The sequence below is a fragment of the Salvelinus sp. IW2-2015 genome, linkage group LG3 (assembly GCF_002910315.2).
Source record: "Salvelinus sp. IW2-2015 linkage group LG3, ASM291031v2, whole genome shotgun sequence".
NCBI lineage: Eukaryota > Metazoa > Chordata > Actinopteri > Salmoniformes > Salmonidae > Salvelinus > Salvelinus sp. IW2-2015.
The window spans coordinates 13,974,789-14,000,889 of NC_036840.1; the positions used below are offsets into that span (position 1 = coordinate 13,974,789).

Here is a 26,101-nt window from a genome sequence, read left to right on the forward strand (position 1 = left end):
TCGTCTTCTCTCTCCGCTCTTTAGAAATACACTCCCGTGGATGGATGGATGGCCCGGGCAGTGTGGAGCTTTAGAAAGGAGTCGATGCCAATGTGTTCACTCACGATAGCTTTAGAAATCAGTCAGTCATGCCATTGTGTTCACTCACCGCACAGTAGCCGCCTTAGGGTCACTGCTGTCTGTCATTAGCTGCCTGACCAGGGTGTCGTGGCGGTCGAGATTGCACATTTTGTTTTGTGCTTTTTAAGAACGGGGTTCATACGTTGATAGATGTGTTGATTAGATGGGTATTCACATGTTATATGCCACAAGGAGTTTGTGAAGAGTAGAAAGATGGATTCCTGTATGTGCAGTACAGTATGGAAGCTATGTACTAATGGAATTTATCTATATCTCTTTTAAGCAGAGATAAGGTGGTGTGTGTGTGTGCATATAGATGTGTGTTGAGTTTGTCCCCCCACGTGATCGACGACAGCCCCCTATCTCGTCCTGTAATCCCCCATGTTCCCCTGCTCCGTCGCGGCCCACGCTACCATCATAGCTCTCAGGCCCTTTAAACAGAATCAGGCACGGAGATGAGTGCATTCACAATTAAAAGGAATGCGCTGAGGTGGTAGTGCATAGGGTGTGCTCTAGTTAAATGAGGAGGAGAAAACGGTCACCTTCAATCCAGGAGAGTGGGACGGGAACAAAACCTAGTTTAAGCCAAAAGGGGGAGGTCGTTTTTTTTAAGCGTTTAGCCTACCACAGCTAAAGATGTCCTTTATACTCACTTTTCATGTTACAGGTGACATTAGTCAGTGAGTTAGACACCGTTTTCTGGAAGTGTTGGGAAATGCAGACAGGTATGGAGGTTTATGTCCATTTAGTTATGATGGGCCGCTCTATCAGTTGCTCTCAGTTGGACCATTAGGCTGTTGAGTGGTAGTGTAGCGTGAGATGACCCTTGTCGGACATGGGACACAAGGGGAGTTAACTCTCTAGCCAYTTAGTCCTGATCTGGATGCTGAGATCCTCCTAACCTGTTGATCTTCTCTCTGAGGCCCTGATTCCCCCCCTTTGACTCTATACCTAAAACAGAGCTGTCTCTAATCTGTGGAACTCTTCACCTCTCCACCCCTGGCTGCCCCTGATCCCCTCATTATGCAATTCATTTCATCCCCTCTACTCAGGAGCCAAAAGGCAGAACCGTCGCCGGGTGCTTTTAGCAACAATCAGGGGCTTCGCTCTAAATTAACGACAGTATTAAACGATAGCCCCGTTTTCTTATCGTGGCACTAAAGCGTGTAATTTCTACCGGCGCTCTAATGTTCACCGGAAGCTACAATCTATCTGAAATATTAAAGCTGATCTACCCCCTAAAATGAATTTTTAAAATATATTTTATTTTATGTGTCTCTCTGTAAGGTTTGTACATTTTTCCTCATCTCTCTCGCTCTCTGTTCTGTGTGAATACAGAATACATTCAGGGTTCATCAGCATGGAAATTGCTCAAGGTGAATTTATTTATGCAAATGAGAAACAGCATGGTTTCTGCACTCTGAGTCATGTACATGTAAGACTCCCATGGTTCGATTGTTGAGGCAGAAGTCTGAATAGAATTTTAGATAAAAGTTGACTAGTGTATCTATGAAGAAWAACCTTGTATGTTTCCTTTTGTTTGAAGATGTTAGATGGTATTATTCCGTGTGTATGCGCATGATTGTGTGTGTGTTTGTGTGACTGTGCGTGCTTCCCTGCGTGTGTTTTTCACACTCTCTCTCTTAAGTATGCCGGTGATTACAGGTCCATGGCCGGGCTTCATGTTGTTCTGACATCACTCTGCTGCTGTGAGGATTCATCAACCTGCAGTCACCCCACCTTTGATCTCTCTGCCTCTCCTCTGAGCTCCTCTCATCTCCTCTAGACCTCTCAGTCCACCTACACACAACCTATTGATTCACACAGGCCCATAGAGCTTGGCTTTCCTCTACCGTCTTAGCAGCACTATGCATATTGCTATATTGTTTACCATAAAAGCAACTCAAATATGCATTAATTTATTTGCTTCAAAAAATTACATTTGTTTATTGTGCTTTGAAGAGTTTTGTAAGTGAGAGTATGAGGGAGTTCTTCTTTATAGCTGGATTTGACTTTGATCGTGGACACGAGTCCCTGGTCGATGGTTGAGATCATAGTCGTCAGTGCATAGTCGTCACTGAATGACGCGTTCCTGCTGTTGTGACAAATGCCATCACTAAGAGCACAGAGAGAAAGAACTGGATAGCCTGGCATACAGACAGTCACACTGTCAACTGTCATCCTGGGATATAGAGTACAGACACTCACACACACACTCAAGAATATAGGATGCACAGTTTTCACTAAAGCTAAGAGGGCTTGTTGTGGTGTGTCTATCAATCTCCTTATGTAATCAACTTTGCCTGACACTGAAACGTGACAAGGACAACGGCAGAGCTGTCACAGACGCAAAAAGACACGCTGTCGGTATGTCACGGGAAATTATTTCTATAGAGGACCTATCGTTCAGGGTGCATGCTGTCAGAGTACCGGAGGTCTGGTAAAGTAGTAGAAAAAGCTGCGCAGAGAGCCCATTCAGACAGGCATGCACACTGAAAACGTAGCTAAGAGGGAGGGAGAGGGAGGAAAAGAGAGGAGTAAAGAAAGGGGGAGGGGGAACGAGATGGATGAAGAAAAATACATCTGAGAAAAGAAAGAGGAGAGAGATGAGGGACAAAGAGTGCGCACGAGAGCGGGAGAGAGAAAGCGGAAAGCGAAAGAGAGGGTCACGGCGTAGATGTAATTATTGGATAGATGGAGGAGAGCAGAAGTCAGGGAGAAGTGTGRAGCTCAGCAGAATGCATCTCAGCGCCATCACTTGTCTTTTCTCTGACCCCTGACCTCCAACTGTCCTCCCGCAGACCGAATCTACCTAGCGGGCCGTGCGCTGCCAGTCGGAGTCTGCCCGGATGCTAAACTCTCGACACAACTCTCTACTAAACAAACAGTCCTGCCATCTTCTTTACCATATTATAGTCTGACTACTCGCAAACAGAATTGATGAGTTAATTACCACTGACTTTGATTTTGATCTGGTAAAGTACTTTTTGGGGCAAATGATTTCAACCACAGGCTTGACTGAATTCACCCTCAACCAATACAAAGCAGGTGCTTCCCTCCTCCCTGGGTTTGTAACGGAGTAAAATAATGTTCTCTATTGCAGAAAGAGAGAGAGCAGAGAGAGAGGGAGCAGAAAGAGTGGTTCCGTAGTACTGAAGCAAACACTAATAATCATCTTACTCTCTCGGTCTTCCTTCCCTAGCTATAACAGCTGTTCCTCTCCTCTACTGGCTCTAGAACAGATAAACAATAACTAACTAATTAACTTCCAGGGGACCAGGAGGAACTCAGACAACTCTCTCACTCTCACTCACTACTTAGTCTCTCTCTCTCTCTCTCTCTCTCTCTCTCTCTCTCTCTCTCTCTCTCTCTCTCTCTCTCTCTCTCACTCTCACTCACTCACTCACTCACTCACTCACTCACTCACTCACTCACTTTACTCTTTTTCTCTACTCTTCTTACCATTAGTCTTAGCCTGGTACCCAATCTGAGTGTACTTTAGCCAAGCCAACTYCTCTGACTACATCTGAGAAGTATAATTTCAAGATGTTTTATATTTATTTCCTCAAAAGTGTTTGTTGCCTCTTATTAGGGAAGCTGTTTGGAAGTGATATATTACTGTGATTTATTCACTGTTAATGAGGGTAGGCCTAAGTTGTTTACGCGGAGCATAGCTATGTGATAATTAAACTGTGGAGACGAGAGAGCAAAAGGGGAGAGTGTTCACTGTTTACCTCACCCTCTGAGAGTGTTTGTGTGGGTGTGCATGCGAGAATGAACTAATGTGAAGTGTTGATGTGCGTTGACATGTGTCGGGTGACAAACGAAGTGAATCGCGATGGGTACAGCAGGGGTCACGTTAATGCGTGCTTTTCTCCGGGAAGTTAAAATGCAAGATGAACTTCAAGCAAAACTTTAGGAAATGTAGCTGGCTACATTCTTCTATGATAAACATGAGGAATTGGATGGCCGTGCATCTTGTTTTTTCCCCCYCTGTAAGCTAATGTACTTATGTGTGGCTGCTGGCTAAATAGTGTGGCACTTCTCTTTTCATCTGATGAAAATGAAGCTATTTTCTGCCGAATGTGTTGCATTCATTTATTGTGTGTGAAGAAAAACTAGTTGCACTCCCCTGGTCATTCTGTTGATGCAAACAAACGGATTGGTTGTGTGAGAGTCTCTGATTTATGCACACTAGAGGTCTTCTCGACCTAATCCGGGACACGAAGCGTTCCGGATACAGAACTCTAAATAATGTAACGGGTCGGATCTGATATGATTGTCGCGGGTCTCAGGTATGTGTAATTTTAACTGACTAGTCCGGAAGGGCCCGTACAGATCCCGAACGTGACTGCTGCAGTAGAGAGCGAGCGAGAGACATTTGATCATTTATGCGGCTGTTCTTGCTTTTCACAAGTGGAGCGTGACGCTTGTAGCTTGTTGTTGGCCAATCACAAGTCATCAAAGTGGCAATAGGCTGCAGTCATAAAGCCCTGTGTGTGTGTGGCAAAAGTTAGGAGATACACTACATGACCAAAAGTATGTGGACACCTGCTCGTCGAACATCTCATTMCAAAATCATGGGCATTAATATGGAGTTGGTCCCCCCTTTGCTGCTATAACAGCCTCCACTCTTCTGGGAAGACTTTTCACTAGATGTTGGAATATTGCTGCGGGGACTTGCTTCCATTCAGCCACAAGCACATTAGTGAAGCTGGGCACTGATGTTGGCTGATTAGACCTGGCTCGCAGTCTGCTTTCCAATTCAGCCCAAAWGGTGTTCGATGGGGTTGAGGTCAGGGCTCTGTGCAGACCAGTTCTTCCACACCGATCTTAACAAACCATTTCTGTATGGACCTGGCTTTGTGCACAAGGGGCATTGTCATGCGGAAACAGGAAAGGGCCTTCCCCGAACATTTGCCACAAAGTTGGAAGCACAGAATCGTCTACAACGTAATTGATGCTCGGCCATGGAAACCCATTTCATGAGGCTCCTGACGAATAGTTCTTGTGATGACGTTGCTTCCAGAGGCAGTTTGGAACTCGTTAGTGAGTGTTGCAATCGAGGGCAGGCAATTTTTACTCGCTACGCGCTTCAGCACTCGGCGGCCCCGTTCTGTAAGCTTGTGTGGCCTACCACTTCACGGCTGAGCCATTGTTGCTCCTAGACCTTTCCATTTCACAGTAAAAACACTTACAGTTGACTGGGGCAGCTCTAACAGGGCATACATTTGACAAGCTAACTTGTTGGAAAGGTGGCATCCTATGACGGTGCTACGTTGGAAGTCACTGAGGTCTTCAGTAAGGCCATTCTACAATGTTTGTCTATGGAGATTGCATGGCTGTGTGCTCGGTTTTATACACCTTTTAGCAACTGGTGTGGCTGAAATAGCCAGATCCACTAATTTAAACGGGTGTCTCACATACTTTTGCGTATATGGTGTATCTAATCAATGGAAGATGAAATTAAAAGTTAAAAGAGAGGTATAGAATACAACGACCAAGAGCCAACAGGTAGGCTGCTACTTAATATTCTAAATGGAGTTGAGAAATGAGAAAGCGGATGAGAAAGCGCATGTACTGTACCCTCAATTTTGCCTAGCTAGCTAACTATAGCTAGGTTAACTAGCTTCTCCCGGTTTGATGCAGTCAAGACTCGTACTACGTCATCATATTTGATGATAAATAACCTAGCAATGGCAGCTATTAGTCTACTATAGCACAAGTCGGCTTGGTTGGTTGCGGTCTTTCGCCTCTCCCTCCCTGCTCCCAGTGTCAATCGCTCCCAGTAATACACACACACACGYGCASGCATGCACGCAACACACACTGTTATAATGCTGTCTTTCTCCCTAGCTCTATAGTAGCTTTAATGTTCTTTGAGAGGTCCACTGACAACTAACTATGCAATTACTGCTGTATTGTCTGACCGCCCAGCCATCATCGGTGGAATGAGAAAGCTGTGTGTGTGTGTGCTGTGGATATCAGAAGATTATCAGCGGCTGTCCATGTGAATTGCGCATGTGTGTGTTCATCAGTGTCTGACGGGCGTGTGCGTGCATACTGTATGTGCGTGCGTTGATCACTGTTTGACGGAAGTGTGTGTGTTTCAGTTTAACGAGTCTGTGTGTATGGGTGTGTTTCAGAAATGGTGCACGTCCACATGCAGCAGTATGAAGTGGAGTATCTCCAGTTTGCCTTCCGTTGGATGAACAACCTGCTGATGAGAGAGCTGCCGTTACGCTGCACTATACGCCTCTGGGACACCTACCAGGTACACACACACCACAAACACACACGTACGTACGCACACATACTGTGCGCGCACACACACAAAATGCTCACATGCATTCACACAAATTGTCACATTTCACTCACTCACAGCGCATCGTGTGTGTATTATTCTCCCATTGTGTTCCTTCATAAGACYCTATCCAGTAGAGGTCATCAATCTCTGTCAGTCCTCTCCTCTGTAGCCTGAGCCTCTGGGTCTTTATCGCTCAATCTCTCTGTCTGTCAGCAGCTCAGAGCAATGAGCCCGTGCCTCTGAACTTTTACTAAACAAAAGCCTTGTTAACAAACCATCCTTTATAAGTCCTCTACTTCTTTCCATCCCTCCCCTCAGATTGTAGGACCTAGCTAGCCTCTGAAAGGCTGCAATAGGACAATGGTGCAGAACTCTGTGGCTTGGCCCTGAAGGGCCACAGTGTCTGCCCCTTTTCTGTCTGACTATGAACTGGCGGTGGACTTGAGGGTTCGTCAATGACATGAATTGATCCATGAAGTATCGGAGAGATAAAAATGACTGCGGCACCGAAGGACTGGTTCTATGTAGGAAGCAGGTGTATGTGTCCTGTATTGTGTTCCTTTGCCTCAGCAGTGCATCATCTAAGGTAGCCTGTTATCTTTTTTTAAATTTTTGTTTTATTGTACATGTGCTCCAGAGGGAGCTGCTTAAACGCTAGAACATCCTAGTTCACAGGTAGGCTGTTATCTAACAAACTACTCTCCTTTGTTCCGTCACGTACAGTATAATACACCATGCTACAGCACAGCACTGAGCCAAGGAAGGCGTTTTGTAAGGACATAAAAACACAGCACCCTCTCTCTATTCTACTTCCTAATTAAACCATAAAGTGTTACTACCTTGGCTATCTCCCAAATGGCACCCTAATCCCTATGTTTGACCAGATCCCTATGGGTCCTAATCAAAAGTAGTGCACTATACACTGAGTATGCAAAACATTGACTGACCAGGTGAATCCAGGTGAAAGCTATGATCCCTTATTGATGTCACTTGTTAAATCCACTTCAATCAGTGTAGATGGAGGGGAGGAGACAAGAAGGTTTAAGCCTTGAGACATGGATTGAGTTATGTGTGCCATTCAGAGGGTGAATGGGCAAGACAAAAGATTTAAGTGCCTTTGAATGGGGAATGGTAGTAGGTGCCAGGCGGACCGGTTTGTGTCAAGAACTTCAACCCTGCTGGGTTTCTCACGCTCAACAGTTTCACGTGTGTATCAAGAATGGTCCAAGGGACATCCAGCCAACTTGATACAACTTTGGGAAGCATTGGAGTCAATATGGGCCAGCATCCCTGTGGACCGTTTGGAATGGGCCATTTTAATGCACCTGTCGGAACAGGGACACGGTAAAAAAGACGTCACCCGTTTGCACTTGAATAGTGAATTCCGGACGCGTTTCCTGCAGTTCATTTTCTTGCCAGCCAGGTAGGCTACTCCAGTTGTAAAGCGAAGCAGTGTGCTTAATATTAGGAAAGTTTCAAAGTAAATATGTAGTAGGCCTAGCCTATAGGAAGCTGATGGGATCCTCCCTTTTTTTAATGGAGGCCATCAACACTCTGTTTTTCTCACTCAAATGCATAGCATAGTCCATAGACATGTTGCGCAACATGGACTTATAGGAACACTTATTTCATTCCAGGCATCAACCAGCTATGAGGAGCTGACTCGCTGCGCAACAAGTAACCCTATTACACTCAAACTCAGGGTCTCACAAAGTGTTTGATTTGAATTTCGTTGCATTTGCATTGATGTCAGAGATGATTAGAGAGACAACAGGGTGTCTGAGTACCCACTATTAGCTATTGGCTGTTGGCAAGTTTGGTAGGCATCAGAGTGCAGATTTGGAGAAGCCTAGTTGCTGTCATAACTCTTCTATGACGATCTGAAGGATCAGGTTACAGTGGGTCCACTCTACAGAGTGCTCTCTCTCTCTCTCGTAGAGGGGGAGTGTGGGAAGTCGGCTGTTTTATGGGCGGTCATAAAATACGCTGGCTCTATGCTCTGTAGTGTTCGAGATTGGAATGTAAACTGTGGGACACAGAGAGACCCTTGGGCATCAACAGCTTGAATAATTAAACAATATTTCTATTTTTGAGAATGTGGGAATGGTCTGTGGACACTTAAGGGACAGTCATGTCTAGTGTGTTTCATTTGGTGATCTCATGAAGGACAGGAAACACACATACAGTTGAAGTCAGAAGTTTACATACACTTAGGTTGGAGTCATTAAAACTCGTTTTTCAACCACTCCAAACATTTCTTGTGAACAAACTATAGTTTTGGCAAGTCGGTTAGGACATCTACTTTGTGCATGACACAAGTTATTTTTCCAACAATTGTTTACAGACAGATGATTTAACTTATAATTCACTGTATCACAATTCCAGTGGGTCAGAAGTTTACATACACTAAGTTGACTGTGGCTTTAAACAGCTTGGAAAATTCCTGAAAATGATGTCATGGCTTTAGAAGCTTCTGATAGGCTAATTGACATAATTTGAGTCAGTTGGAGGTGTACCTGTGGATGTATTTTAAGGCCTACCTTCAAACTCAGTGCCTCTTTCTTGGAACATGGAAAATTAAAAGAAATTAACCAAGACCTCAGAAAGAAAATTGTAGACCTCCACATGTCTGGTTCATCCTTGGGACAATTTCCAAACGTCTGAAGGTACCACGTTCATCTGTACAAACAATAGTACGCAAGTATAAACACCATGGGACCACACAGCCGTCATACCGCTCAGGAAGGAGACTCGTTCTGTCTCCTAGAGATGAACGTACTTTGGTGCGAAAAGTTAAATCAATCCCAGAACAACAGCAAAGGACCTTGTGAAGATGCTGGAGGAAACAGGTACAAAAGTATCTATAGGCCGCTCAGCAAGAAGAAGCCACTGTTCCAAAACCGCCATAAAAAAGCCAGACTACGGTTTGCAACTGCACATGGGGACAAAGATCGTACTTTTTGGAGAAATGTCCTCTGGTCTGATGAAACACAAATAGAACTGTTTGGCCATAATGACCATCGTTATGTTTGGAGGAAAAAGGGGACGCTTGCAAGCTGAAGAACACCATCCCAACCGTGAAGCACGGGGGTGGCAGCATCGTGTTGTGGGGGTGCTTTGCTGCAGGAGGGGCTGTGCACTTCACAAAATAGATGGCATCATGAGGTTGGAAAATGATGTGGAATATTGAAGCAACATCTCAAGACATCAGTCAGGAAGTTAAAGCTTTGTCGCTAATTGGTCTTCCAAATGGAATATGACCCCAAGCATATTTCCAAAGTTGTGGCAAAATGGCTTAAGGACAACAAAGTCAAGGTATTGGAGTGGCCATCACAAAAGCCATGATCTCAATCCTATAAAAATGTGTGGTCAGAACAGAAAAACCGTGTGCGAGCAAGGAGGCCTACAAATCTGACTCAGTTACACCAGCTCTGTCGAAGGAATGGGCCAAAATTCACCCAACTTATTGTGGGAAGCTTGTGGAAGGCTACCCAAAACGTTTGACCCAAGTTAAACAATTTAAAGGCAATGCTACCAAATACTAATTGAGTGTATGTAAACTTCTGACCCACTGGGAATGTGATGAAAGAAATAAAAGCTGAAATAAATCATTCTCTCACTATTATTCTGACTTTCACATTCTTAAAATAAAGTGGTGATCCTAACTGACCTGAGACACGGGATTTTTACCAGAAATGAAATGTCTAAGGTGTATATAAACTTCCGACTTCAACTGTATAATATTTACATAATGTATATTATTTTAAATATATATATTGATTTATAATATATTTTCCCCTAACCCTACCACCCCTCCCCTAATTGGAGTAAACTAATGGACAACAACACTGAATCAATGTTTTTATAGGGAAATCGAATGACATTCTAATAGATTGATGGGGGGGGCAGTTATTTTATCATGCACCTCTCATTCTCTCCTTCTCTGTCTTTCCGTCTCTCTTTTGCTCTCTCTAGCTCACACACACACACACACACACCACACACACACACACACACACACACACACACACACACAACACACACACACACACACACACACACACACACAGAGACAGACAGTAGCTCTGGAGTGGCCCTGGCTTTTCACTTGATTCTACTAATCAGCTACTTCCTTAAGTCATATGAGGACTTTAGAATTCAGCTGGTGGTCAACACTCTCCAGCCCTATCGACGAGCCACACAGACTTCGTGCGCCCTTGTGTGTGTGGTCTGGCAGTGGCTTTTATTTTGTTTACTCAAAGCGTTAGCGAGAGGGAGGAAAATTATGAAGGGAGAGAGGAGGCTACCTCTGTACCTCTGTATCCACCACTATCAGACCTGCCATTGATTTAGATGCTTGTTGATGTATGTACTTGTTGTGGTTGTGCTCTGTTGTTAGGATAACACTAGGAGTCAATAATAGCAGGATATTACTTATTGCGTTCCTATTGATTCCTCTGTTGTGTTGGTGTATAAAATGTGTGTCTACATTATGGGATGTAGAGGAAGCTGACCCTCCTCTCCTGATGACTCACTTTAATTACCGTGGCATCAACGTTTGGTGGGCGCTCGGAGGTAGAGGGTGTAATTGTGTACCTACACCCTTGTTCTCCTTCAATTACCGTTCTTCCCCCTGTATTACTGGGAGAGAACACACACACACACACACACAGGCAAAGTGAAGGTTGTAGATTCAGTCAGAGAGCATTATGAAACGTAATAATAAAGCTAAATGGCAGGAGAAGCCCCTTAGTGGCAAGATAAAGTCACTGACCATACTAGTAAGTGGTTAGCCTGTAAACTCTCATGACGTTGTTATGAAGTTTAAATACACTCTCAAGGTCACTGTTCTGACTGCTTATGAACTCTCCCAGTCAAATTCTCAGGTCGTAATCCCAGAGAGCAGCAGTCGGGAAGGCCTCAAACGTTCAGCTTTTTATGAAGTCAACAGTGAGCTGCTGCCTACCAAAAATGAACTGCAGATAAAACTCAATTGATTTCCACCTATGAATTATTGGTAGTAAATCACATAGCCTACTTTCTCCAAAAACAATTCTGAGCCCTGGCTCTGCAAGCCCTGGCCGATATGAAGTATGTGCTGCCTGTACTATAGAACCACGGATGATGGGCTGTGATAAGGAATATCTGTCTAGACTTCATACTTGCTGATATGAGTTTTTGGAGGTTTGAGTGGTGAATGAGTGGAGTTTTTCTAATCAATGGTCGGGCCTGCGGGGAGTGACCGCGACATGAATTAAACCCTGAGTGGTTGACCTTTGGGCTAACTACCTCGGTTGTTCCCCTCAGTTATGACCGTAAGATCACTGCCAACAACCTGTCTACAGGGACCTCTCAATCCTCCACCTGGCTCTTCATCTCCAACCCCCCAATACACACACACACAGTATACACACACACGGTACGCATACTCGGCACACACATGCGCGCACGCACACGGTACACACGCGAGTCTCACACCCACACACACTCTAATACGTAGCTAAATGGTAAAAAGCTGTGTGTCTTCTCTCTCATTGAGAGAAAATGTCTGCTACTGCAACAGTGATTAAAGACAACCTCTACATGCGGTGTTCTCAGATGTGTGGTTCTGCCATAGTGGGGGCTTATATCCAAGTAGGGTCTACAGTGTAGAATTGATCCCTTCCCCAATCATTTTGAGTAGGAGGAAAACAACTCATAAATGGGGCCATTTTATGTCTGGGCACAAAGGTAATGTACAGTGCCTTCAGAAAGTATTCACACCCCTGAATTTTTCCACATTTTGTTGTGTTACAGCCTCAAATTTAAAATAATTAAATAGAGATTTCGTGTTACTGGCCTCCACACTGTATCCCAACATGTCAACGTGGAATTATGTTTTTAGAAATTCAAAAATTCTAGAAATTCTAATTCTAAAACATTTAAAGCTGAAATGTCTTGAGTCAATAAGTATTCAGCCCCTTTTGTTATGGCAAGCCTAAATAAGTTCAAGAGTAAAAATTWGCTGAACAAGTCACATAATAAGTTGCTTGTACTCACTCTGTGTGCAATAATAGTTAACATAATTTTTTAATGACTACCTCATCTCTGTATCCCACACATAGAATTAGTCCAGTAGTTAATTTCAAACACAGGTTCAACCACCAAGACCAGGGAGGTTTATCAGTGGTTCACAAAGAAGGTAATAAAAAATAAAAAAAAGCAGACATTGAATATCCCTTTGAGCATTGTTAAGTTATTAATTACACTTTGGATAGTCTATCAATACACCCAGTTACTACAAAGATACAGGCATCCTTCCTAACTTAGTTGCTGGTTAGGAAGGAAACCACTCAGAGATTTTACCCTGAGGCCAATGGTGACTTTAAAACAGTTACAGAGTTTAATGGCTGTAATGGGACAAAACTGAGAATGGATCAACAACATTACTAATCCACAATACTAACCAAAATGACAGAGTGAAAAGAAGGAAGCCTGTACAGAATACAACATATTCCAAAACATGAAAAATGTGTAATGTGTAATGCTCATGCTGTTTAATCAGCTTCTTGATATGGCAAACCTGTCAGGTGTATGGATTATCTTGGCAAAAGAGAAATGCTCACTAACAGGGATGTAAAAAAAAATATTWAAAAAAATGTGCGTATGGAACATTTCTGGGATCTTTTATTTCAGCTCATGAAACATTGGACCAACGCTTTACATGTTGCGTTTATATTTTTGTTCAGTATAAATAAGTTATTAAATTAATGGCAAGACTTGAAAATGGCTGTCAAGCAATGATCAACAACCAACTTGACAGAGCTTGAAGACTTTTACTGTCACGTTCCTGACCTGTTTTCTTCGTTTTGTTGTTTTGTAWAATATTCAAGTGTTCTTCGTGTGTTTAGTTTTGTCTTGTAAATAAAGTTTCATGATGTATTCAAAACCCGCTGCACGTTGGTCAAATCCATGCTACTCCTCTTCTGATGAGGAGAAGGAGGAAGCGCGTTACATTTACAAAGAATAATTTGCAAAAATTGTACAATCCAGGTGTACAAAGCTCTTAGACTTACCCAGAAAGACTCTCAGCTGTAATCGCTGCCCAAGGTGCTTCTACAAAGTATTCACTCGGGTGTGAATACATGTAAATGAGATATTTCTGTATTTAATTTTCAATAAATTAGCAAAATGTACACTTTTCTAAAGACATGTTTTCACTTTGTTATTATAGGGTATTGTGTGTAGATGGGTGAGAAATTATATTTAATCATATTTGAAGTCAGGCTGTAACACAACAAAATGTGGAATAAGTCAAGGRGTCTTAATACTTTCTGAAGTCACTGTATGGTTTATATAGTAACCAAATTGAAGACTAGGCACTGAGATTAACTTCGAAGTTTAGGCTGCTGTAGCAAGGTGGAGAAGCGATTATCAATAATTATACAACTTGAAAAAGTATACCATAACGGAGAGTTTAAACAGATTCATTTCCTCAACAAAACCAAACATTTATTGTAATTCAGTCCTTTAACATTTAATACATTTGCAAAATAGTTGAGAATGACGACGCTCTCTCCCCTCTCCCCCCCCCCCCTTCTCTGGGGGACCTATGACGGTCTGTGTCCCTCCCTCCCCTCCTTTCCTTTCCACATGCTCCTGAGACAGTCTGTGTCACAGTAAAGGCGTCAGCATGCTTCAGTGCAGCTGGCGCTCCGCCGAACCGAGCGTGTGCTCCCATATTCTCTTTAAAAGCCTTCGCTTGACAAACAAGAAAAAAGCAGCAATAGTACTGTTTGTCCATATACACTTCCTCAAAATAGTCAGAATGAATCTAAGAAAATTCAAGAAATCTGTCATTAAATTTGACGTTTTTGCCGAAGAGATCTTAGTCGCGCAATTTTACATAATTCTTTTATGAGAAAATGTGCATGAAAACGAGTCGTCTCTCGTTGAATGACAACAAAGACTTCATTGAAGAATCCCTACTGTTGATCAGTCACAGACGAAGGGGCGTAGACTTCGGCCCCAAACTTCAACTTGCCTCCAGAACTTTTTTTGTGTGCCTGAACAGCCGGTAAAAGACTCCCTGTAGTCTAAAACGAACAAAACATCACAAAATCTCCTCATAATACACTATATATACAAAGGTATGTGCATACACCTTCTAACTAGTGGATTTGGCTATTTCAGCCACACCTGTTGCTGACAGGTGTATAAAATCGAGCACACAGCCATGCAATCTCCATAGACAAAGTAGAATGGCCTTACTGAAGAGCTCAGTGACTTCCAACGTGGCACTGTCGTAGGATGACAACTTTCCAACAAGTCAGTCCGTCAAATTTCTGCCCTGCTAGAGCTGCCCCAGTCAACTGTAAGTGCTGTTATTGTGAAGTGGAAAAATCTAGGAGTAACAACGGCTAAGCTGCAAAGTGGTAGGCCACATAAGCTCACCGAACAGGACCGTTGAGTGCTGAAGCACGTAGCGTGTAAAAAATAATCTGTCCTCGGTTGCAACACTCACTACTGAGTTCCAAACTGCCTCTGGAAGCAACGTCAACACAATAACTTGTCGTCGGGAGCTTCATGAAATATGTTTCCTTTGCTAAGCGTCAGCTGGAGTTGTGTAAAGCTAGCCGCTATTGGACTCTTGAGCAGTGAAAATATGTTGAGTGATGAAACATGCTTCACCATCTGGCAGTCCGACGGACAAATCTGGGGTTTGACGGATGCCAGGAGAACGCTACCTGCCCCAATGCATAGTGCCAACTGTAAAGTTTGGTGGAGGAATAATGGTCTGGAGCTGTTTTTCATGATGTGGTTCCAATGAAGGGGAAATCTTAACGCTTCAGCATACAATGACATTCTAGACAATTCTGTGCTGCCAACTTTGTGGCAACAGTTTGGGGGAGGCGCTTTCCTGTTTCAGCATGAAAATTACCCCATGCACAAAGCAAGGTCCATACCGAAATGGTTTGCCATTCGGTGCGGAAGAACTTGACTGGCCAGCACGGAGCCTTGAACCTAAACCCCATCGAACACCTTTGGGATAGATTGGAATGCCGACTGGGAGTCAGGCCTAATCTCCCAACATCAGTGCCCGACCTTACTAATGCTCTTGTGGCTGAATGGAAGCAAGTCCCTGAAGCAATGTTTCAACGTGTAGTGGAAAGCCTTCCCAGAAGAGTGGAGGCTGTTATAGCTGCAAAGGGGGGACCAACTCCTTTTTAATGCCCATGATTTTGTAATGAGATGTTCGATGAGCAGGTGTCCACACACTTTTGGTAATGTAGTGTATATGCACAAACTCTATCGAACTGTTTCAACTGGGAAGCATGCGGACGCCTTAACTCACCTAAATTAAATCTCAGTAGTGTCCGAATTAGCCCACTTTCACACATAAATATTTAATCTCCTGCTTAGATATAATCTCCTGCTGAGATATAATCTCCTGCTAAATATATATGGCCTTTTGACAACACAGCAGCACCTCACTGTCTTTGTCTGTTGCTCTCACTGGGGCATGTTTGTCTTGGAGACCTCTCCTTTCTCTTCTTCTCGCCTCTTCTCTTCCTTTATGCCTCCCCTACATTCTCCATCAGACTGGGAAGGTTTATACTGTATTTACCAAGGCTGCTCTCGACATGCTTCCAAAGGTAAATTCGGTCACACAAGGTTCAGAGGGGATTTCTTTACATTAGTGGTTATTGTGTCAGGAGGAGGACATAGTTCTACCTTTCAAACCTGAGAGTCTGTACACGTATGAGTACACGTATGAGTACACGTATACTTCTTGTGTTGTGAAGTCAAGGTGAGATTTTGGGGAGGTTGGCTTTGTTTCCAAGCCTGTAGAATGTAGGCTGTAGAATGCCACGTATAGAATGTTCTCCATCGAGTGGCAGCATAAGTGTGCTGTTGCGCAGTTGGTGCTTGTTTTCATGAACGTCAGAGAAAAGTGCAAAGCAATGTCAGAGCATATGTAGTTATTGGTTAGGCTTTGTGTGTGTGTGTGTGTGTGTGTGTGTGTGTGTGTGTGTGTGTGTGAGCCGCTGAGCCTCAACAGGCTTGTATTGTGCCATTAGAGCAGCAGTATGTCAGGGGAGGGTTTAACCTGTGTTGAAATTCTCTCTCTGCAGTCGGCCCATCTGCTCCCTCCACGCCGCTCTCCAACACTTCCTCCATATGTAACGCCATACGTCCGTGTGCACCCACAACACATTCTCATGTATTAGTGTCACCTGCTTTAGATGCTTTTTCAATTACTTACATGTGTGTGTGTGTAATAGCAATGATCTGCTACATGAGTTCCTGTTCGCACAGTCTAACCGCGTCCATGTGGGATTATTCGATTTATATCAGGTTGGTATTAGCCATCCCATGACTGCCGTGCCATCGTGTGCGTTTGTGGCATGACTGCCATGCCGTGTGCTGTGGCCTTATTATACAGTGTAGTCATTGGTTGGGTCCTGTATCCGCTCTCACAGGTAGTTACTGTGGACAGACCTGGAGGTGGAAACGCCTGCAGCCAGCCCTAGGGCTATTCCCATGTGTGTCAGTGTGTGTGTGTGTGTGTGTGTGTGTGTGTGTCGCGTTAATGCAGGCAGGATCAGGGCATGGTATGTACAGCCCTTAGGGGTTCTGCTGGTGACCGCTGAAGTACGGTGGTGGTTCTGCCACACATCACAGGTCAAATGTCAAACAGGCGACAGAATGCAGCGGCCCTCCACAGCTGTTCACACAGAGAAGTTCATGTGTGAATTACCATTGTATTACCAATGTGACTGGCAAGACTGAAATAGAGTAAATATGACTTTTGAAGGTGGGCTACCATTTGATTGTGTGTGCGTGCGCCAGAGAGAAAGACGAAGTGTGTGTTTGCATGTAATGGATGTTCATTCATTGCTTCTTCTCATACCCCTACCACACACCCACCCAAACCACTGTTCCTAAAATCCCTCACACACACATTCACACTGTTCCCACCCTTCCTTCCCTCCACGCTCCACTCGTCCCTGACAGAGGGGTGTCCAAATTATCCTTGTTGCAACAGAGCATGAAATTAGCAAGTGGCTCTGTGTGAATGCATTAGCAAGGGGGTGTTAAGGAGCAGAAAGCCTCCCCCCCTTTTGTGTAACCAGGAAGACAGAAACACGGTATGCATGGTGCAGAATGTGTGCCGCTACATAGGTCTGGGAGTTGCCAGGGACCTGACAATACGATATTATCACAATATTTAGGTGCCGATACGACATGTATTTGCGATTCTCATGATTCTATATGTATTGCAATTCCATTTTCCCAAAATATTTCTCACCACATGTCCGCTGCAGAGGAACAAGCGAGAGCCATGAGAAAACGATTTTTGCTCAGTCGTGGAAATAAGTGCTGAAAACAAATTGGCTCTCTWATTTAAAAAGGAGAACAAGCCATGAAGGAAAAATACTGGAGTTTTGGTACAATAATGTCAAAACGATACGATATATCGTCAAAAATAGTATCCTGATATGTAACTGTATACATTTTTGCCCCCGTCACTACTGCTACACCGCTTCATTGTAAAGAGCCCTAAGGCAGAGAGGTAGATTCCCTTCTCTAGAACTATGCTGTGCAGGCTTACGTGTGTTGTTGTCGGGCAACACTTTTTGTGGAAGGTATCATATAGGCCTATTTGGCAGGGAAACTGTGAAGCGAGCTGTAGCCTATTGCTTGTTTCTGTTTGTTTTACATAATTTAATAAATGACCTAATGTTGTCCGTTTGCGGCTTTTCATGAAATCATGCGTACCTGTTCTTTATATGGCCAGAAACGACTTTGTTCATATGGGCAGAAGATAGTTAGGTTTAGGCAGAACTGTGCTAGCTGTTGGAATGGTTCACAGCATATCTGCCCTCCAATAGAAGCTTCCCCTAAAATAAATTACTAAAATTACAGTATATAATTACTGCTGTCTTTACAAAAATATATTCTATCCTTCAAAACACGACACCAGAGAGCATGATTTTTGCCACAGATTATCATTAGCTTATTTTTCGAAAATAGCTGCAGATTCTTTTAAATCACGAGGCCAGGGCATTTTCTAATGTCGGGAGGCGCGCAAATTGGGCACCGCGCATAACATGTCAAATAGAGGATTGTTGATTTGCGGCTGTCAGTGAAATGCATCTAAAATAGGCCGAGGCCTATCGTAATATTTCAAAATACAATCGCTGGAAAAACACAAAAGAGAGGAGACAAAGATAGGACCTGTCTTTAGTTAGGCTATACACATTCTCAACTCGCAATAGGCTATTTATTAAGCGAACAGTAGCTTATCTCATTGGGAGAGCATCAGCCATATCCCAGGTGAGTGCGCATATTCACTGTCTTTATCATTGGGTGAGTCCGTGCTCCTGAACAGTTTTTTTAGGGCAATTACCTCATCCAGGCTTGATGGACGTCAACGCCTACAATATGTGTCTCCCCTTTTCATGGGCCTCGATGAGATGGATGCATTCATGACAATGCCGGTCTCAGTTTTTCAGTGTCAGCAGAGTAGCCTACCCTGTCATTTTTGCGTATTAAAAAGGCTGCTATTTTCTCCAGTCGTGGAGAGTAAAGTGTCGTAGAATTGCGTGAAATATCCTGCAAACAGTGAGTCAGTTATATTACTAGCCRAATTGATGGACGATCCGATCTACTCATCACATTAGGAATAGTACACTGTCTTACATTAGTCTGCAAATGCGATGATAGACGCATGGCATACTTATCATTAAAGATAAAACAAAACAACACATTTTTGTAGTTGTTGTTTCCCCCCAACTTGAAACTCATGCGCTGCCAATGGCACTACTCTTACTTAAAATGAGAGTGTTATCTTTGGCAATGGTATAGCCAACATTTGTCTGTTCGGATTTTCCTTTCTTTATTTTCCTATATTTTGGTTGCCTATATTGTCAGAGAAGGCTGTAGTGTTTTACCTTATTACGTTATGTCTATCCAGAGAGAAGGAGAGAGAGAATGACAGATGGAGACTGCAGGGCTTAAAGAGAGAGGTAATGAGAGAGATGGAGAGAGCGCAACAGAGATATTGAGGGAGATTGAGTGAGGACGAGAGAGTGTATACCTCTGCAGGGCACAGGAACGGCAAAATGATCCTCGGGGATGTGGCCCCAGCCCCTTTACCCCTCCCCTCCAGGCCCCCAGGGGCCTCCTAATGATTGGCTGATTGGTGAGACAGAGAGCCAATCCCCAGCAGGCACAGACAGGGTTAGAGGTGGGGTCAGCCACACGGCCCCAAGCATCAATACTTAATCTGTTCTGCTCTCTATAAAAAAACTATAAAAGAACTCTGCCGCTTCGCTCACTCCATCTCTCTATACCTCTCCTCCTCTGCACCGCTCTCTCCATCTTTCTCGTCCTCTCTCCTCCTCTACACCGTTCTCTCTTTCACTCTATCCCTCTCCTCCACGGCCCTGTTCGCTTCATCCCTCTGTCTCTCTGTTCTTTTTTTCCCTATGCTGTAGACATACAAACACACTGACAAGCTGTGTCGGGATCCATTCAGGACTGAGCTTTCACGTGTGAGGACACACACTGACACACAGAGCCCAACACACACCGTAAACACCTTGCTGTGCTTTCACACTGCTCTGGTCTGCAGTATGCTGCAGCATTTCGCCAAGTGCTAACCCCCCTGTGTGTGAAGTGTTGCTGCTGAACTGACTCCGCACGCACAAACACACACRCGCACACACACACACACATCCTTCCCATGGATGTCCTCTGTCTCCCTCAGGATACAGCAACAGGCCTTTTGTAGATTTGTTTTCTCAGCAGGAGTTTTTCCTCACACACAGGCACACACACACATCACCCACTACCTCAACGCTCCTGGTTACTCTCACCTTCAGGGTTTGAATCCTGCGTATCAGTTTTCCACAAAGAGGTTTAGTCCCACATCAAACAGGACTAGTTAAGGTTGAGATGAGAGACAGACAGCTTGCGATGCAGTTTGGAGCGTCTGACTCCCTGACTCTGCACCTCTCTCCTCTGATCACATAGAGTACCTCAGTACTGTTCACCATGTCTGCAGGTCAGGCCCACTCAGGCAAACCCATGCCTGTCTTCTCCAATACTGTGACTCTGACACCGGGACTGGCACCAGGAATAACAATAGGGAAGGAGATGGAAGTCTGGAAGCATACGGCACACTATCGAGAAACTTACAGTCAGTAATTATCAGAGGGTGTACTGTAGTCTTTTAGTGTGAAGACTTATATGGAGGATGAGGTAGTCTGTATGAAGGGCTGAGGGTGGAAGATAGAGTTGAATGGGGGGGGGAAGAGAGACCAGATTTCTGCCTCATCTCCCGCCTATTAGCCCGCTTATCTCAGCCACTCCCTCACCCGTCGCTCCTCTTTGTACTTACCCTCTCGAGCCACCCTTTCCACTCTCACCTGAGTCCCCTCTCTATTCAGCACTTAACTGACACATTGCGGCTCCTTTACCACTACCTCGGATCTGTTGCAAGGCCCCACTCTCCGGGCTCTGGCTATCGTGGTCACCTCCCTTACCTTTCAGCCCACATCTCAGTCCCACACCAAGGGGCCTCGTGTTCCACTGCCCACCGTCCTCTCACAACCTCATTCTCTCCGACCAAAGGCTCACCTCTGGCTTGCTTACCACTCTCCTCTCCGTATTTCGCCCGGCCTCTCGACCACACACACTCTCCTGTCCCTCCTCTTCCCCATACGAGCCACTCCCACCCACCACCACCACCACTCGCCACTCGCACAGCCCTCCGCACACCACACCATCACCCGCGCCCCGCCCTCCCGTCCCCGCCTCCCCACTCTCCCAGCTCTCCGACACCCCGCTACCTCAGCCTCTCCACCGCTCCCCATTCCACCCCGCCTCCGGCCCCCACGCCTCAGCGAGCTCCTCCCTCCTCCCCCCCCCTCCGTCCTACCATTCTCTACCTCTACTCAAAAGGCACGCAACCGCTCTGCGCCTCTCAGCTTGTGAATCGGCGTTCCTTTCCATTCAGACGCCACGCACCGACGTCTTCAAAAAATTAGTCCACTTCACTGCCTTCTCTGCATCGTGTTCAGCTTACTCCTCCTCCCTCCCAGTGCTTAACTTCTCTCGTGAAGGCTGCTCAGAACCTCTCAGCCTGCCAACGTCCGTCCAGCCTCACTCCTCCTTCGCTCCCATCCACTCAGCCACATCCTCTGCCCCTCCTCATCCTTCAGATTAGGGCCATTCGGCTCTCCTTTCCCCTAATCTGCCTAATCTCTGGCTTCTCCCTCCTCGCGCCTCTCCTTCTCAGCCCTCATCTCAAGGCCTCTCCTCTTCACTCCGCTCTAGCATTACTTCCTCATCACTTACCTGTCAGCCTCTCCGGCCTCTCATCGTCCTCTTCGATGACCATAATTCCTCTGCCTCTCTCTATCTCTACTTTTCTGCTTCTCACTTCTCAAGCTTTCCAATCTCCAAGTGCCTTACACTCTCACTCCTCCGCCCTCACAGCACCAAACATCTGCTCTCCTCCTCCTCCTCCTCTCGCCTTTCCCTTCCTCTCGCATCTCCGCTCTCTCTTTTTCCTCTCAGCCAATCTCTGCCTCTCCTCTCCTCTTTATCCCCTCTCGAGCCAATTCTGCCTCTCCTCTCTCCTCCCTCTCAGCCACTCCTGTCCCTCTCGCCTACCTCGCCTCTCAGCCTCTCCTTCTCCCTTCAAGCCATCTCTTTGCTCTCCTCTCTCTCTCCTCTCACCAAATCTCAGCCTCTCCTTTCCCTATCTGCCAATCTCTGCCTCTCCTCCCCTCTTCCCTCTCAGCCAATCTCAGCCTCTCCTCTTCCCTCTCACCAATCCTCAGCATCTCCTCTCCTCTTCAGTCTCAGCTCTTCTCTCAGCCAATCTCAGCCTCACCTCTCCTCTCTCAGCCAATCTCTTGCCTCTCCTCTCCTCTTCCCTCTCAGCAATCTCTGCCTCTCCTCTCCTCTTCCCTCTCAGGCAATCTACCTCCCTACCTATTGCCAATCAGCCTTCCCTTTCCTCCACCATCTCAGCCTCTCCTCTCCTCTAGCAACTCAGCCTTCTCTTCCCTCTCAGCCAATCTCCCTCTCCTCTCTCTTCCTCTCAGCCAATTCTGCTCACCTCTCCTCCTTCCCTCTCAGCCAAATCTCTGCCTCTCCTCTCCTCTCCCTCTCAGGCAATCTCTGCCTTCCTCATCTTCCTTCAGCTATCTCAGCCTCTCCTTTTCCTATCTGCATCTCAGCCTTCCTCTATCCTCTCAGCCCAATACTCAGCCTATTCCTCTTTTCCCTCCCTCTCATCCTCTCTCTACCCCAATTTCCTCAGCCCTTCTCCTCTCTCTTCTCTTTCTCTCAGCCCAATCTCAGCCTCTCCTCCTCCCTCCTCTCGCCTTCGTCCTATCTTCCCTCCCGGCTTCTGTCATCTCTTCCACTACAGCTCTCTCTCAGCCTCTCTCATCTCTCTCCTCAGCATCCTCTCTCTCAGACCTTTCTCTCTATCTCTCACCTTTCTCTCTCGCTTTCTCGTCTACCTATCTCTCTCTCGGCTCACCTCTCTACCGCAAGCCTACTCTCTCGCCAGCACCCTCTCTCGGCGCAGCCCTTCCTCGCGGCACTCTCTCATCGCAGCCTCACTCTCCACTCTGTCTTTCTCGCATCTCTCTCTCGTAGCACTCTCTTCGCTCAGCCTTCCTCTCGTCAGCCTCCCTCTCGCTAGCCTCCCTCCGCTCACGCTCCCTTCTCGCTCGCCTCCTCTCTCAACTCGCCTCCTCTCTCCATCACGCTCCCTCTTCTCACTCTTAAGCTCCCTCTCACTCAGCCTCCCTCCTCTCTACTCCTCCTCACTCCCCCTCCTCCTCTACTCCACTCCATCTCTCACTCAGCCCCATCTCTCACTTTCAGTCGCTCATCCTCACCTCACCTCCTCTCCAGCCTCCACTCCCTATCTCCAGCTCCTTCCCATCTCTCCACTCGTCACCTCTCCATCACTCCTTACTCAGCCTCCCCTCGTCACTCACCTCCCCTCTCATCACTCTGCCTCCTCGCTCCATCGCCTCCTCTCTCTCTTCTCGCCTCCACCCTATCTCTCACTCACTCTCTCGCTCTCAAGCCTCCCTTTCTCTCTCTCTCTCTCGCTCACCGTCCTACTCTCTTCTCTTCTCACTCCTACTGCTCTCTCTCCTCTCGTCGCATCAGACCTCCCTCTCTCTCTCTCAATCAGCCTCCCTCTCTCCTCTACTCACATCACCTTCTCCTCAGATCTCCTCTCAAATCATCCTCTCCCAAGCTCCTCTCGCTCAGCCTCCCTCTCTCTCTCGCTCAGCCTCCCCTCTCTCTCTCGCTCAGCTCCCTCTTCTCTCTCGCTCAGCTCTCGCCGCCCCTCTCTCTCCTCAGCTCCCCTCTCTCTCTCGCTCAGCCTCCCTCTCTCTCTCTCGCTCAGCCTCCCCCGCTCACTCCCTCAGCCTCCTCTCTCGCTCAGCTCCCTCTCTCTCTTCGCTAGCCTCCCTTCTCTCTCTCGCTCAGCTCCTTCTTTCCCTCACCTCCTCTCTCTCTCTCGCTCAGCCTCCCTCTCTCTCTCTCGTCAGCCTCCCTCTCTCTCGTCAGCCTCCCCTCTCTCTCTCGCGTCAGCCTCCCTCTCTCTCTCTCTCTCGCTCAGCTCCCTCTCTCTCTCTCGCTCAGTCCCTCTCCACTCCCTCCTCTCTCTGCGCTCAGCTCGCGTCTCTCTCTTCGCTCAGCCTCCCTCTCTCTTCTCGCTCAGCTCCCTCTCTCTCTCTCCGTCAATATCCTCCTCTCTCTCTCGTCATCCTCTTCTCTCTCTCGCTCAGCTCCCTTCTCTCTGTGCTCAGCTCCCTCTCTTACTCCTTTCGCTCAGCTCCTCCTCTCCTCTGCTCCTGCTCTCTAGCCTCCACTCTCTTCTCTCTCTCGCTCAGCCTCCTTCTCTCTCACTCTCCTATCTCTCCTCTCTCGCTCAGCTCCTATCTCTCTCACCTCCATCCTCTCTCTCAGCTCATCTCTCTCTTCTCCTGTCAGCCTCCATCTCTCATCTCTTCTCTCGCTCACCTCATATTCTCTCTCTCGCTCAGCTATATCTCTCTCTCTCGCTCAGCCTCCATATCTCTCTCCGCTCAGCATCCTCTCTTCTCGCTCGTCCTCTCTCTCTCCGCTCGTCTCCTCACTCTTCTCGCTCAGTCCTTCCTCTCCTCATCTCTCTCTCCTCTCGTAGCCTCCCTCTCTCTCTCGCTCACCTCCTCTCTTTGTCCTCTTCGCTCAGCCTCCCTCTCCTCTCTCGCTCCCTCCCTCTCTTCTGCTCAGCCTCCCTCTCGCTCGCTCAGCCTCTCTCTTCTCCTCTCAACATCTCTCTTTTCTTCCCTCTCAGCCTCTCTCTACATCTCTCTCTTCTTCTCTCAGCGCACAGTGTTCACAGCCTAGCTCTCTCTCTCAGCTCTTCCGTCTGCCTTCTCAGCCCTCTCTTCAGGCACTCTCTCTCAGCAACTCCCTCTTCTCTCCTCCCGATTCAGACCTCCTCTCTTCTTCCCTCTCGATGGCTTCTCTTCTTCCTCTTCAGCCCATCCCTTCCTCTTCCCTCTCAGCGCTCACTCCCCTCTTCTTTCTTCTCCCCTCGCCTCTCTCCTCCACCCCTCTTCTTCTTCCTTTGCAGCCACTCTCTTCTTGATCCGTCCTCTTCTTCCTTTGCTCAGCCTCGCTCTCTCTCTTTTCCTCTCTCAGCTCTCTTTCTTTTCTTCTCTCTCCCATTCTCTCTCTCTCAGCCCTTTCTCTCTCTCTACCCTTCTAGCTCAGCCTTCTCTCTACTCCTCAGCCCCTCTCCCTGCCTCCGCTGCTCCCTAGTCCCTCTTCCTCCGAGCCCCTCTGTCCGTCCGCTCAGCCCCTCTCTGTCCCTCCCTCAAGCGCCCTCTCTGGTCCTCCCTCAGCCTTCCTCTCACCCCGTCCTCCCTCAGCCCCTCGCTGTCCCTCCTTTTCAGCCCCTCGCTGTCCCTCCCTCAGCCCTTCGCTGTCCCCCCCTACTGTGTCACCTACCCTCACCGCCATGGAGGAATGGAGTGTATGAATTTGTTCCGCTGTCCTTGAGCCGGTGTACCTTCCTCAGCCCCGCTGTTCCTCCTAAGCCCCTCTGTCCCTCAGATCGCTGCTGTTCTCTCTTCCTCTCCTCTCAGCTATCCCCTCTTCTTGTTCTTCTCTCAGCCTCTTCCTCCTCCGCTTCTTCCTCTCAGTCACTTCTCCTCTCCTCTTTTTTCCTCCTCGTCAGTCACTTCTTTCAGGCCCTTTTCTTCTCCTCTCAGCCCATTTCTCCTTCCCTTCTCAGCCTCATTTCTCTCTACTCTCAGGCCCATTTCCTCTCTCTCAGCCTTTTTCTCTCTCTCAGCTCTTTTTTCATCTCTCTCGGTCACACAGCTCTTTTTCTCTTCTCTCGTCTCTCTCTCCTCTTCTCTCGTCACTCTGAGTTATCCTCTCTCTCTCTCTCTCGTCATACTTCTCATCAGGCCATTTGTTCTCCATTCCTCATCAGACATCTCATCTTGGTTCTTCTCCACATCTCTTCAGGCCTTTGACTCTCGCATCCCTATCCTCGCCTCCGCAGCCCATTTTCCTCTCTCAGCGCTGTCTCTCCTCAAGATCCCTTTGTTCCGCATCGATCATCTCCCTCGCCTCCAGCCGCTCCTC

The 26,101-nt window shown here is 46.6% G+C and overlaps 1 protein-coding gene across 2 annotated transcripts in view; it reads left to right on the plus strand.

The window, feature by feature from the left end:
* LOC111951281 (TBC1 domain family member 22B) overlaps positions 1-26,101 on the plus strand; it is a 205,656-nt gene that overhangs the window by 147,847 nt on the left and 31,708 nt on the right. For both annotated transcript variants that reach the window (XM_023969344.2, XM_023969338.2), the window contains exon 12: positions 6,267-6,394. In XM_023969344.2, the coding sequence (XP_023825112.1) occupies positions 6,267-6,394 (128 nt within the window). The remainder of the gene's footprint in view (positions 1-6,266; positions 6,395-26,101) is intronic.